Below are 12,459 nucleotides of genomic sequence, written 5' to 3'. Positions count from 1 at the left end.
GGTTTTTGTTACTGTACTATCATGAGAACAAGCCCACAATAACATAGTTGCTTGAAGTAAAATTTTTGTTATACTGTGATGCTTTTCTTGAAGGACTTTGAGCCAGGTAGACAGGTCAATAACTTGCTTAGTCTTTTCTTCTCCTCCAGATGTCGAGGTCCTGAGGGTAGAAAGAATCCAGCTGATCGATGCAGTCTTAAATCTGTGCACTTACCACCATCCAGAGAATATCCAGCTACCCCCAGGGTAAGGCTTATCACATAGACAATCTTGTTGTGATCTAACTTATTTTCACCTTGTGACTAACAATACTGGCTCACAGATTTTAAGATGCTTTTCCCTATTACAATTTCTAGTAGCAGAATCGTGAGGAAACCTTTCAAATGTCATGTTCAGGTGGGAATTTCTCTAGGTCAAGTAACACCTGAGTCATGGAACAGACTTTCCTCTGCAAGCACTCTGATCTTTCTGCTCTGCTTTAGAATAAGTGGGTTTTTTTGGTTTTTGTTTTTTTTTTTTTTGAAAGCCCCTGAACTGATGTGGCTGAATCTAAATAGTACATGATTAAGGAGAAAAGCAGTCTTGAGATGACCTTAAGTAACCAAATCCAACCATTTGTATCTGTTGATGGCTTTTACAGGTACCAGCCTCCAAATCTAGCTATTTCTACCCTCTACTGGAAAGCCTGGCCTCTCCTGCTTGTAGTGGCTGCATTCAATCCTGAAAACATTGGTGAGTATGGACATTTCTCAGGATCCTAGTTCTGCTGCAAAAATAGGCCACAGTGCTGTCTGCTGAAGTCTGGTTGCCTGTGTCCAAGGCATGTGCTGGGTTGGTGAGATAGCCGCAGTTAACTAACTGTGTGTTCCTGTGTGTGCAAAAATACACAGCGTGGGGGTTTGGACCAGCACGTGGCTGGAATCGCGGTGTCTGCGCTCAAAGTGTGGTGAGCTGTTCCAAAGTGAGTTTGTGTGTCTCCCCACCTTGGAGTATGTTAGAATATATATAAAGACTCACTTTTTTTCCTGTATCTCTGATTGCGCTTCTCTGCTGCAGGTCTGGCTGCATGGGAGGAATACCCCTCTCTAAAGATGCTCATGGAAATGGTCATGACCAAGTTAGTATGCTTAAATCCCTGCTTAAATCGAACAGGCCACCAAACCCACATACTTCTGAATGACGTTTGTGCCAGCTGTCTCCTTCCTTTTCTGTGGGACTGGTGTAAAGTAAGCTGACTGGCAGCAGCACTGCAGTTTGAGTGGGAAAGGTGCCTTCCCCCAACAGAAATATTAGAAGCAAGTGAATAAAGCTGAGAAAAAGGGAGGGATGACTGTAATGTGCCTTGCTGAAAAGGTCTCAGTGTCCCTGGCGCCTCTGGGAAGCTGCCTTGTTTTTTCTATGTTGCCTAATGGAGCTGAGGTTCTGGGGACTTTGTGACTGTGGTTCATGAGTTTTGAATAGGTGAAGATAACCATTTTCTTTTTTAACTTATTTTCTCAGTAATTATTCCTATCCTCAATGTACTTTAACGGATGAGGAGACACGCACAGAGATGATTAATCGTGAACTTCAAATCTCCCAGAGGGAAAAACAGGAGATTCTTGCGTTTGAGGGTCATCTGGCTGCTGCATCCACAAAACAAACAATTACAGAGAGCAGCAGTCTCTTGCTGTCCCAGCTGACAAGTCTGGACCCTCAGTAAGTAGCCTTCTGCAGTCTGGTGCCATAATGAAATCCCAGTTAATGCTAGTCAGGAAACTACTGCTCGTAGGGTGGTAGATGTGGGCAAGAAGAGCCCTGTGATTTGGTAGCCCGTGGGATATGTGTCACATTTGGTCCTTCTCTGATTGCCACCTGCACATGGCCCTCGTGCACTACTGAGCTGACTGATCCTCATCAACACCGGAGTGAAAGTGTGTCTGCCTATGGATAACTTCTTGTTTCTCTGGCAGGGGCCCCCCGCGCAGACCTCCACCACATGTCCTGGAGCAGGTGAAAAGCCTGAACCAGTCACTTCGCTTAGGCCACCTCCTGTGTCGCAGTCGTCATCCTGACTTTCTTCTCAACATCATTCAAAGACAGGTGGGCTCCCTCGATGGCTTGGCAATGTTGGGATCTGATCCCTCGTCTCTGAAACTTGACCAGAGTGAGGGGCAGAAGCAAGCTAAGAAAGATGCAGGGGAAGGCAGTTTACAGCTCAGGAATTAAATGATCGGTGTGCTGCATCTGTGTTCTGCTGATCTTGCATTGTCATTCTCCTGGTTCCTAGGCCTCATCGCAGTCAATGCCATGGCTGGCAGATCTGGTTCAGTCCAGCGAGGGCTCCTTGGACGTCCTACCTGTGCAGTGCCTTTGTGAGTTCCTGCTTCACGATGCTGCTGATGAGTCGACCTCAGGTGAAGAAGAAGAGGAGGGCGAGAGTAAAGAGCAGCGTGCCAAGAAACGCCAGGTAAGTAGTCTCCTGGGGATCGGTTCTGTTATCTACTTTCTGTGCATCCTGGATTTGATTTAATTGGAAAGGCCAACTTCTTGCTCCACAGAGACAACAGAAACAAAGGCAGTTGCTTGGACGGTTGCAAGACTTGCTGTTGGGTCCCAAAGCAGATGAACAGACAACCTGCGAGGTGCTTGACTATTTCCTACGACGCCTGAGTTCCTCCCAGGTGGCTTCACGGGTCTTGGCCATGAAGGTGAGCAAAATGAAAATCTTGACTAGGGTTTATCAGAAGCTGAGGGCAGATTCCTAGATTCTCATGAGACCAGAGCCAGTGCAGTGAAATTGTTTCATGCCATCCTTCTTCAGTAACTTGTCTCAATCTCCAAACCCCATCAAATGCACTTCTACTCCCTGCTGCTCAGAAGCCGCCTTTGTTCAACAGCCAGGTAGTACTTTCCTTGGATAGAGCTGGATTTTACTATGTTTCCTGTGAAGTTCAGGTGTAGACTCAGCAGATCATGTGCCACGTGGACTAATTGGCAGCAGCTGTTGTCTGTGGGGAATGTAAATGAGTGAGTGCCTGGTGCTCTAGAGCGCAGTCAAGGCAAGCAGAATTGCAGAGAGAGCTCAAAAAGATGAAAACTGAAACTTCAAGCAGGGTAGCTGTCAAGCAAACCCTTTATATGAGATGTGAAACCTGTTGTGTGCTGCATTTGGATTGTTCCATGGTATTTGAAGCTTGTTTCTGTTACATTCACAAGTATGAAACGAGTGGTCCAGCTGTGGCTTCAAATGCAACAGCTACGTCCTTGTGACTTTTGCAGGGCTTGTCCCTGGTGCTGTCAGAAGGGGGACTGCGTGATGGAGAGGAGAAAGATCACCCCATGGAAGAGGACTCTGGCGATTCTGAACTGCTGCAGGGGTATCAGTGGCTGCTGAGAGACCTCCCAAAGCTGCCGCTCTTTGACAGTGTTAGAGCGACAACAGCTCTTGCCTTGCAGCAGGTAGGTGTTAGTAGCTGGGATAAGTGACCAGCCGCTTCTTTGTCCTACTCATGCTAAAACAAACCTGAGCAAACTGGCGTGTGGGTGCGATGTTGACATGTTTATATCCTTGCAGAAGTATTTTTTCTTGTGCTGGTGCTTGTTTTCATGAAATCCTGGTTTCTAATGAGAGAAATTCTTTTAGGCCATCCACATGGAGACAGATCCCCAGACCATCAGTGCTTACCTGGTGTACCTCTCCCAGCATGCGCCAGTGGAGGAGCAGGGACAGCACAATGACCTCGCCCTGGTGAGAGGCCCGGCTGCCTGGGCAGAGGGGTTGCATGGGGGAGACCTGGCGTGTGTCAGGACGGTGGTAGACATGTGACTTGCTGTACCAGCATGACGAGGTTCTTGAGAGCACGTGAATCTGCTAACTGCATGTTTGTGTTTCTGCATATGTGTTGGAAGGCAACTTGTGGCTTTGGTTTCATATCACAAAACTATACCGGAGCAATAACCTCCAGTCCAGCAGCCCATCTCAGATGGCATGGGGAATGCAAGAGTGGATAGTGATTTGAAGGAAATCCAACTAGCTGGTAGTGTTTCGCAAGTCAGCGGGTGCTAAACCTGCAGTCACGTGTATCTGGGGAGAGAATGGGAAGTCAGGAACCTTAGTGGTGGCATATGCACTCTTTTTTTTTTTTCATTTTGGTGATTTTTAAATATTTTTTTTTCAATGTTTGGCTTTTATACAATGTTTTTTGTTTTCAGTGTTCTGTCTCTGGGTCCTTTGTTTTTTCATTGCTTCTAAGTCCATTGAACTCCATCTTTCGTAACAGTCTTTTGGAGATGGGGGCACAGACCTAGAGGCTCACATGTTCTGCCTGCATAAATCTGTTTAGATACGTGGAGAATGTTAAATGTAAGAGTCAGTAGATCTGTTTCTTCAGAGAAATCAGATTTTTACTAAGTAAATGCTCACTTTGTAATAGGATGCATGAGAATGGAGCTATGCTACAGCTGAAGACACTGTACGGTATCACAAGATGCATGCAAAGCACTGGTGTTTTCTCTTTTGTGATGGTTCTGCTCTTGACTCTACATGTTGATCTCCAGAGTGGTGTTAGCTGGGCTGATGATGGAAACTGGAGAATGTGATGCAGTGAAGCCAGAGGACCTGGCTGTGTTGTTCAGCAAAGACCTTATGGATCCTTTCCCCTTGCAGGATGTAGCCCGACTCATAGTGGAACGCTCTACCATCATGTCTCACCTCTTCTCCAAGCTCTCGTACTGTGCTGAATCAGATGCAGTGCTTGTTGCTCTTCTCTCCATCTTTTCTCACTACATCAAACGCATGCGCCAGAGTAAGGAGGGCGAGGAGGTGTACAGCTGGGTGAGTGCCTCCCTGCGTTTGTTAAGCAGGTAGAAGAAACTGGACAAGTTAACAAGAGAAGCATGTTGTGGGTTACTGAGTGTAGAAACCACCTCTGGTTCAAGAATTCCCTGATCTGAAAATTACTGGACATTTGCATAATACCAGAGCCAAGTGTATGTGTCCATGAAAAGCTTTTTTAACTTTTCCTTGAGTAGCTTTTGTTGCCACTGTTAGAGATACTGGGCTAGGTGGAACTTTGATCTGACTTAATTTGTCCATTCTCATGTTCTCCTTTCATCTGCATCTCACAGATCTCGTTCTCCTTTCTCTCCCCACCTTTGTTCATCCGGTTTTCTTCTGCGTTTTTCCAGTCAGAGTCCCAGGATCAGGTGTTCCTTCGTTGGACTAGTGGGGAAACAGCCACTATGCACATCCTTGTGGTTCATGCCATGGTTATTCTCCTGACACTAGGGCCGCCTCAAGGTTAGTGAAGTGTGCTCAGAATTATTCAAGGGGTCATGGGCTATACAGAGAGCCTTTCCTCTGTCCGCCATCTCCTGGATCAGGTCAGAGTGGTGTTAATCCTTCTACTCACAGGCTTGTCCCTTGCAGTATTTGTTTGTAGCTGTAAGATCTATCAGAATATTGCTGCACAGAGTGAAGGATTTGCAGGCGTATTTTTTTGCCTTCTTCAGACAGCAGGAAATACCAAAATGATGGCGTGTCCCTCCCTGCTAAACAAGAAGGACTCAGACTTACTGTAGTGTGAGAACTGGGAACTCAGATGTGTAGTTCACAGTTCCACTTGATAGTGTTGATTCCCAAGTTGTTTGTGACCTTTTGAACAAGAAAGTGTTCTGGTGTATTGATTTGTACAGATAAGGCTAAGGTGTTCTAGGTGCCTGTGAACATGAGAGATAACTTTGTATCCACTCTTAAGCAGGGGATGGTGATTTTTATACCTTACTGGATATATGGTTCCCAGAGAAAAAGCCCCTTCCTACTGCTTTTCTGGTTGACACCTCAGAGGAGGCTCTGCTGCTCCCGGACTGGCTAAAGCTGCGTATGATCCGCTCCGAGGTCCCGCGTCTTGTGGATGCAGGTGAGCCTGTGGGATGTTTGTTGGTATTTCAGACCCTCCTGAAAGGAAGGGAGAGGCTTCGCTGCTCAAGTCCTCTATGTGCCCAGCCGTCCTACTGGGATGAGGCCATCAGGCACTGCAGGCACTGCAGCTGAGCAGAGAGCTGAGCAGCGTGTCTCTGGATTTTGTGACAGTCGCAATCTAAACGTACAGTAGATTATTTGCTACATCCCTTAGGACTGTCAAACAGACGTACAGAATATGAGCTGGTTCCAGGCAGGGAATGTTGTGGGATTCCCTGCTCAGCCATGATGTAGTTCATGTAACAAGGGTTTGAGAACAGATACAACCTTGCTAACCATCAGACCCCACAGGTTAATCTCCACAGCATTAAGAGCAGAACCCACTGAAAGCTGAGACTAAAGAGGCATTCAGTGCCTTTGGTAGAGCTCGTTACTGCAGTATAGAAGGCATTTCCTCCCACTCTGATCCAAGCACTGAATCTTGCTGGCTTTTAGATGCAGTCACTATTACTTTTAGAGTAGGAGAGTGAATGTGTGGATATTGCACTTTCTGTGCATTTTAAAGGAAATTACTCTGAATGGGAGCCCCATCTTTGTTACAGTTCAGATTGAACTAAGCTGTGCAGTCACCAGACGACAGGCACAGCACTGCTTCCACAGGGCATGGTGTGCTCAAAATGTGGAGAACGGTGTCTGAAGCATGTAAACTATAACCGTAGTTACTTTTGTCCTTGCACAGCTTGTCAGTGCTCTTTTTCTTGGTATTCAGAGCTTTCTTCCCTTTCTTACTAATTAAATGACAGCTCTCTATAGCCAGTGATTGAATTATTCAATAATTCCTGCCTGCAGACATCAACAGATAGGGTTGAAGTTATTTTTTAATACGAATTATTGGGTTCCTGAGGTTTTGATCAAATTAAACAGAAGATCAGATTAGCCAGTGAGTGAATTAACTGGAAGATGCAATAAGAAGGCAATGATTTGCAGAGCAAAGAAAACATAGTAGGCAGCTGTCAGACTTCTGGCTTTAGGCTTTCTGCAGCCTGGTCATTAAAGTGTCACTGTTGGTCCAACAGCACAAAGATCAGGTAATAGGGATAACCCTCTGTGAGCAATTCAGAGATCTGAGTACTTGCTGTTTCTGTATTTCAGCCCTGCAGGACCTGGAGCCACAGCAGCTCCTTCTCTTTGTTCAGTCCTTTGGAATCCCAGTTTCCAGCATGAGCAAGCTCCTGCAATACCTGGATCAGGCAGTATCTCATGATCCGCAGACACTGGAGCAGAACATCATGGACAAGAGTAAGAGCTTCATATGAGGCTGACTAGGCATTTTACTTTTTCTTGAATAGTTTTCACAAGTATCTGCTGTGACTTCCCTGGAAGAATCCAAACTAGTTCAGCAAACTCTGTGCACAGTCTGCTTTGGCAGCCTGTTGTCACTGTAGGCACCTCCCTAGAGCTTGTCTGGATGGTCCTTGGCTGTATTTCCCGAAGTAGAGAGAATTTTCTGGATTGGATTGTGCAGAGTCTAAAAAGCAGTTTGGAGGCTGACCTGTAAAAAAATAAGGCTGAGAAGCATCATGTTTACAAAGTCCATGGGAACAGCAAATTCCATTCACTGCAGGAGCTGTACAAACAGCAACCAATTCTGCCCTGCTTTACTAAAGAGGGGGAGATGATGGTGTGTTCATATCTTGTCCTTTTTCAGACTATATGGCTCACCTTGTGGAGGTTCAACATGAGAGAGGAGCGACAGGAGGCCAGACTTTCCACTCCCTGCTCACTGCATCCTTACCAGCCCGCCGAGGTACTGCCTGGGGTAGCCTAAACTTCTGAATATCAAAGTTGTCTTCCAAACTTCCTTCCTCTGTTACTGTTGAGAAGGACAGGAAAAGCTGCCTTCAGAACGGGTTGTGTTGCAGCATATCAGCAAGGTACAGTTAGACACCAGTCCTTGCTAGAGTTTTGCACTCCTGGCGAAGGGGAAAGTTCCGGTATTATTGAGTTTACTACAATGAGTTGTTCTGAGTGATACGGTAAAAATAGGTCTTGCTTGGCCTTGAGAGAAAAGCTACTGAATTCCTTGGTAGTTAAGAAACTGTAAAGTTGAAGGTGATCCAGTGTTGGGGCTCCAGTTGCTAGCTACCGTAATGACATTTTTCTTTCTTTTCATTTATTCCTCTTGCAGACAGTGCTGAGACTGCAAGGTCAAAGTCTAGTCCTGAGAACTCTCAAGGCCAGAGCCGGATCCGGGCCTTAAGCCAGGTCCGGGTGCTGGGCCCAGAAGATGATCTAGCAGGCATCTTTCTGCAGGTACTGCTATAACCTCTAGCCAGTCGGCTACTTCGTTGCAGCGGCTTCATAAAATCAGTTTCCCTTATTACCTACATCTTCTGACCCCTTCCTCCTGCTGGGTTTGTAGGCAGGAAGTATGAAAGCCCTGCATGTGATGAGGCTGCACCATTACAGCCTGGTGGAATTGATACTGGAAGGATTTGAAGGATTTTTTTTCTTGTGGTTTGAACATGGTGTGGCTTTTGATCATGTCTAGTACTGTCAGTGCCTACTAGCGTGTTACTGTCTCTGCGCCTTGTTTGTTCTGTGTATAGTGCCTTTCCTCTCAGCAGCGGATGGAGGATTTGTGAAATGCTCGCAGGGCCTTGGCAGCAAAGCTGTGTGCAAACAGCATTTGTACTCTGGCTTGTCTGCTTGCAGAGCTTCCCTCTCTCCGCTGACTCCAGAAGGAGCCTACAGGGAATTAATTGGCCAAGTTGGTTGCCTGTATTTGGGTAGTATGGTGATTCCTGCATGGTGTCACTGTTGATAGTCACGTTGGGATCGCATAGATGCTGCGCCTGTTCCTGGACCAGGTGCTAAAATATTGAAAAAGCTCTATCAGAAGGTTCCAGTAAGCCAGCAGTCAGTGTGATTGTACAAGGTAAATCAGTCCTCTGCCTCAGGATGTTTATGGTATAGCAAGTCCTTTTATTTGCTCTCATAAACATACTGCCTTCTGTATCCTACCAGCTTTTCCCACTGAATCCAGACCCACGGTGGCAGAATTCAAACCTGCGCCCGCTTGCCCTGGCCTTGCAGCAGGCCCTGGGGCAGGAACTGGCTCGCATTCGCCAGGGGAACGCGCCGGTGACTGGGATCACAGCACGGCTCCTCCAGGCAGTAGCTGCACTGATGAACTCGCCACACAGCGGCGCGTTGGTGATGGCAATGCATCGTAACCACTTCGTCTCCTGCCCGCTGATGCGCCAGTTGTACCAGTATCAGGTGAGCAATGTGGGACAAGAATCTTTGTAGCATTGAACAGAGAGGGGTGGGGAGGAAACAGAAAGTCTGCAGAGCATCTGCTTTGTTGTGTGTAGACCCTCTACCTTTGTGATGCTGGAAATGGAGCCTGGCACAGAGGAACTCAAGTTGTCTGGACTTAGGCAGGATGCAGGCTGGCCACATTAGCCTACAACTGCTGAGAACTGGGGCTTACACGCAGAGTTAGGTGTACCCTGCCTAGTCTGGGAGCTGCGCAGCACTGTGGATTTGCAGCTGTGGGTGTCTGTTGGTTTTGGGATCTCTGGTCTGTGCTGTTTTGTAGCGTGGACGTGTCTTGCAAGCCAGAGCACTTGCAGACAACTTGAGAGCTGATGTCTGTAATTCCTTAAAGAAATCTTCAGAGCAGGCTGAGATTTATCCAATGAAATATCTCATTCCTTTCATCGCTATGAAAGAAGGCAGAAATTTACCCTTAGTTATGCTGAGAGAGGTATTATGTGTGTGACTGAGTCTTCTGCCTTGCATTTGTACACTAGAAACTTCTGCCTTGATTTGAGTGAGCTGTGGTCCAACAGAGTAGGTGTGCTCTATGTGTTCTTGGCAGTATGTGCCACTATCTGCACCTTTTCTGCTATCTTTGTTGTATTCTTGAAATGTGTATAAGCAAGTCTTTTTCCGCTCTCCCTAGCGCTGTATGCCACAAGACACTGCTTTCTCCTCGCTCTTCTTCAAAGTCCTCATGCAGATGCTGCAGTGGTTGGAGAACCCTGCAGTGGAAGATGGTCCTCTGCGAGCTCAGCTGAAGGCCTTTGCTGTGCAGTACTCCTCAAGGCACAGGATCAGTGACGGTACTGGTGTTGTGCAGCTTATGGGACTCAGTGGGACAAGAAAGGGCCAGAAGCAAAACTGCAATACAAACTCCACGAGGATGCAGACAAGTGATTTAGCTCTGGGGGTTTGCAGTAGACACCTGGTAGCATCTCACCAAGCACAGTGGATCTTTCAGGGATTACTTCCAATTGCTCAGGCGAGGAATTCTGTGCTAGCTGTAGTCCTGAAAGATGAACATGCAAGAACACCTCTTGAACAAGGTCACATCATGACTTGTAGAGTTGTTTATCATCTGCTGTCTGTTGGGAGGAGGAGTCTGTAACCGAAAGATTAGGGATGGAAATGCGTTTATGGTTATACAATTTTCTCTTAACCACGTGTCCCTGTAATGTGTAGAAGAGCTGTCAAGGGTTTTGGGGAGAGTAAAATGGCAGTAGAGTGTAGTGTGTTTGGATGTTTGAGTAGTTGTGCCCTGGAGCCACATGGGGCATCTTTAAGAGGGAAGCTTGATGTGGGGGCTGGCTTGGCCCTGCGATGCCAATGCTGTGATTTCTTTGCAGTTCGAGGTGGCTTTTTGCACCTCACAGAAGCTCTGACTTTCCGTCATGACACTGACTTGATCAGCTCCACGGTACGTGCCATCATTGCAACCCTGAAGTCAGGAGAGAAGTGTAATGTGGAGCCAGAGCTCATCAGCAAAGGTATGGCTGTCCTTCTGCCCTCCTTCGCTGTTGCAGCAGCAGGCTGAACTTCCAGCCCAGCAAGGGAGTGCCTGGTGTGCAGGGTGTGGGAAGCTGCCTTCTGCCTGGATCAGAAAATGTGAACTGATCTAAACTTGGTCCTATCTTGTATCACCTCCTTCCCCTGCACTGGTATGTGGGTTTATAAACTGTGATCTGGGGCTGGGATTAAGTCTCTTGGTAAACTGTTGGTTTCTGCTCACAAAATGAGAAATAGAAGCCTACTATCCCAGACAAAAATGGCTTTCCTCTTCCTTGCTGAGCTGGGCTCTTGGGAATGCTGGACTGATTGCTTTCATGATACTCTTATAAGGTTCCATAGCTTTCACCACATCCTGAAGCTAATGAGTGACATCTTTCTCCCTCTACTAGTTCTTCAAGGTCTAATTGAAACTCACTCTCCGTACTTGGAGGAACTCCTGACTGTCCTCTTCTCAGCTACTGTTGAGACCACTGCCAGGTTTCCTGCCATGAAACCAATTGCTGTGGTGAGCTCCTTGTTACTCCAAGACAAAGAAGAAACACCAGTGAAGGAGGAGCTGGACAGTTGCAGGTGAGCCTAGGCAATGGTGGGAATTCACTGGTAGGTCTGGGTTCATGACATCACCGCTGATACTATGCTGGCTTTGGTTTCTTCTCAGCACTGAAGCAGCTTGGCTCGGGCCCTCCTCTGGCCTTCTCAATGACTGGCTGGAGATGCTGGACCCAGAGGTGATCAGCAGCTGCCCTGATCTCCAGCAGAAGCTACTGTTCTCCTGGAACAAAGTAAGGGTTGTTGGGCAGAGGGACGACTGTGCTGAGACCACCTTACTGGGGTACTGACCTGCACCTGGTAACAGGGCAAGGAGTGGTTTTATGTTTTGCCACGCCTTGCTATACTGGTTCCGAAGCAGTACAGGCTGACTGCCAGAGGGATTCTGGTGCATCCTTCCTAGTGCAAGGCTTATGTTTCCTCTTATCTTTATATTTCCTCAGCTGTGTTCTTTTCAGGACTTCAAAGTGTGTTACAGACACAACATAGTCCCATAACAGCCCAGCCAGCTGTGATTTCATTGGTATTTTTGCAGACAGATAAATTGCTTGCCCAGAAGTGCTATGCCAAAGCTAAGAGTAAAACTGAATTTCACAGCTGATGCCGTGTTGTGTTAGAAAGTGCTGCAATTCAAATCCTAAATCCACACGTTGTCTTCTGTGCTGTCTGTCTGCCTGGATCATCCTCCTTCTGTAATATGCACGGTATCTCCTACATCCACCTCGCAGCAAGGGTCTGTTTATTACATCTCTTCTTTGTTTGGTCCTTTCAGGCAGGGTCCCAGGTGCCCTCCTTCCGCCCGTATCTCTTGGCTCTTCTCACTCACCAGTCCAGCTGGACCACGCTACACCAGTGCATCAGGCTTCTGCTTTGCAGAAACCGGGAGCAAAGGTGAGTCTGGTTTTTCAGGCCTAGCAAGGAGTTGTAAGTTGGACAACAAATTGTGTCTGAGAGAGAACAAACAGAAGCTGAGAACAAGAGCTGCCACGCTCCAGTGTGCATCTGCCAGGAGATGTAACCAAGCCAAAAACAGGCTTTGTGAGAAGGATGCTGATTTCAGTCATGCTGATTTGTGTACCTTGATATAAATGTTACCTGCTGTTTGATGGAAGCAGCACATAAAGATTTGGCTGTGTTCTAAACAGGAAGTGCTAATCACTGGGTAATCCATC

General features: G+C 47.0%; 1 protein-coding gene across 2 annotated transcripts in view; it reads left to right on the top strand.

Annotated features, from left to right (window-relative positions):
• INTS1 (integrator complex subunit 1) overlaps positions 1-12,459 on the top strand; it is a 29,641-nt gene that overhangs the window by 8,669 nt on the left and 8,513 nt on the right. The window contains exons 15-35 of one of the 2 annotated variants that reach the window (XM_075436316.1): positions 150-246; positions 641-732; positions 1,057-1,117; positions 1,501-1,698; positions 1,953-2,082; positions 2,270-2,449; positions 2,541-2,690; positions 3,262-3,441; positions 3,626-3,730; positions 4,649-4,816; positions 5,170-5,281; positions 5,742-5,900; positions 7,055-7,201; positions 7,611-7,709; positions 8,091-8,215; positions 8,930-9,184; positions 9,873-10,032; positions 10,576-10,716; positions 11,128-11,308; positions 11,397-11,520; positions 12,060-12,178. In XM_075436316.1, the coding sequence (XP_075292431.1) occupies positions 150-246; positions 641-732; positions 1,057-1,117; positions 1,501-1,698; positions 1,953-2,082; positions 2,270-2,449; positions 2,541-2,690; positions 3,262-3,441; positions 3,626-3,730; positions 4,649-4,816; positions 5,170-5,281; positions 5,742-5,900; positions 7,055-7,201; positions 7,611-7,709; positions 8,091-8,215; positions 8,930-9,184; positions 9,873-10,032; positions 10,576-10,716; positions 11,128-11,308; positions 11,397-11,520; positions 12,060-12,178 (2,983 nt within the window). Of the gene's footprint in view, positions 1-149; positions 247-640; positions 733-1,056; positions 1,118-1,500; positions 1,699-1,952; positions 2,083-2,269; positions 2,450-2,540; positions 2,691-3,261; positions 3,442-3,625; positions 3,731-4,648; positions 4,817-5,169; positions 5,282-5,738; positions 5,901-7,054; positions 7,202-7,610; positions 7,710-8,090; positions 8,216-8,929; positions 9,185-9,872; positions 10,033-10,575; positions 10,717-11,127; positions 11,309-11,396; positions 11,521-12,059; positions 12,179-12,459 lie in introns of both variants that reach the window. The other variant, XM_075436315.1, reaches the window with a different exon arrangement.

The sequence above is a fragment of the Opisthocomus hoazin genome, chromosome 15 (genome assembly GCF_030867145.1).
Source record: "Opisthocomus hoazin isolate bOpiHoa1 chromosome 15, bOpiHoa1.hap1, whole genome shotgun sequence".
NCBI classification, from domain to species: domain Eukaryota; kingdom Metazoa; phylum Chordata; class Aves; order Opisthocomiformes; family Opisthocomidae; genus Opisthocomus; species Opisthocomus hoazin.
Note: the sequence above shows the minus strand (reverse complement) of the source record. Positions and strands in the feature narration are given on the sequence as shown.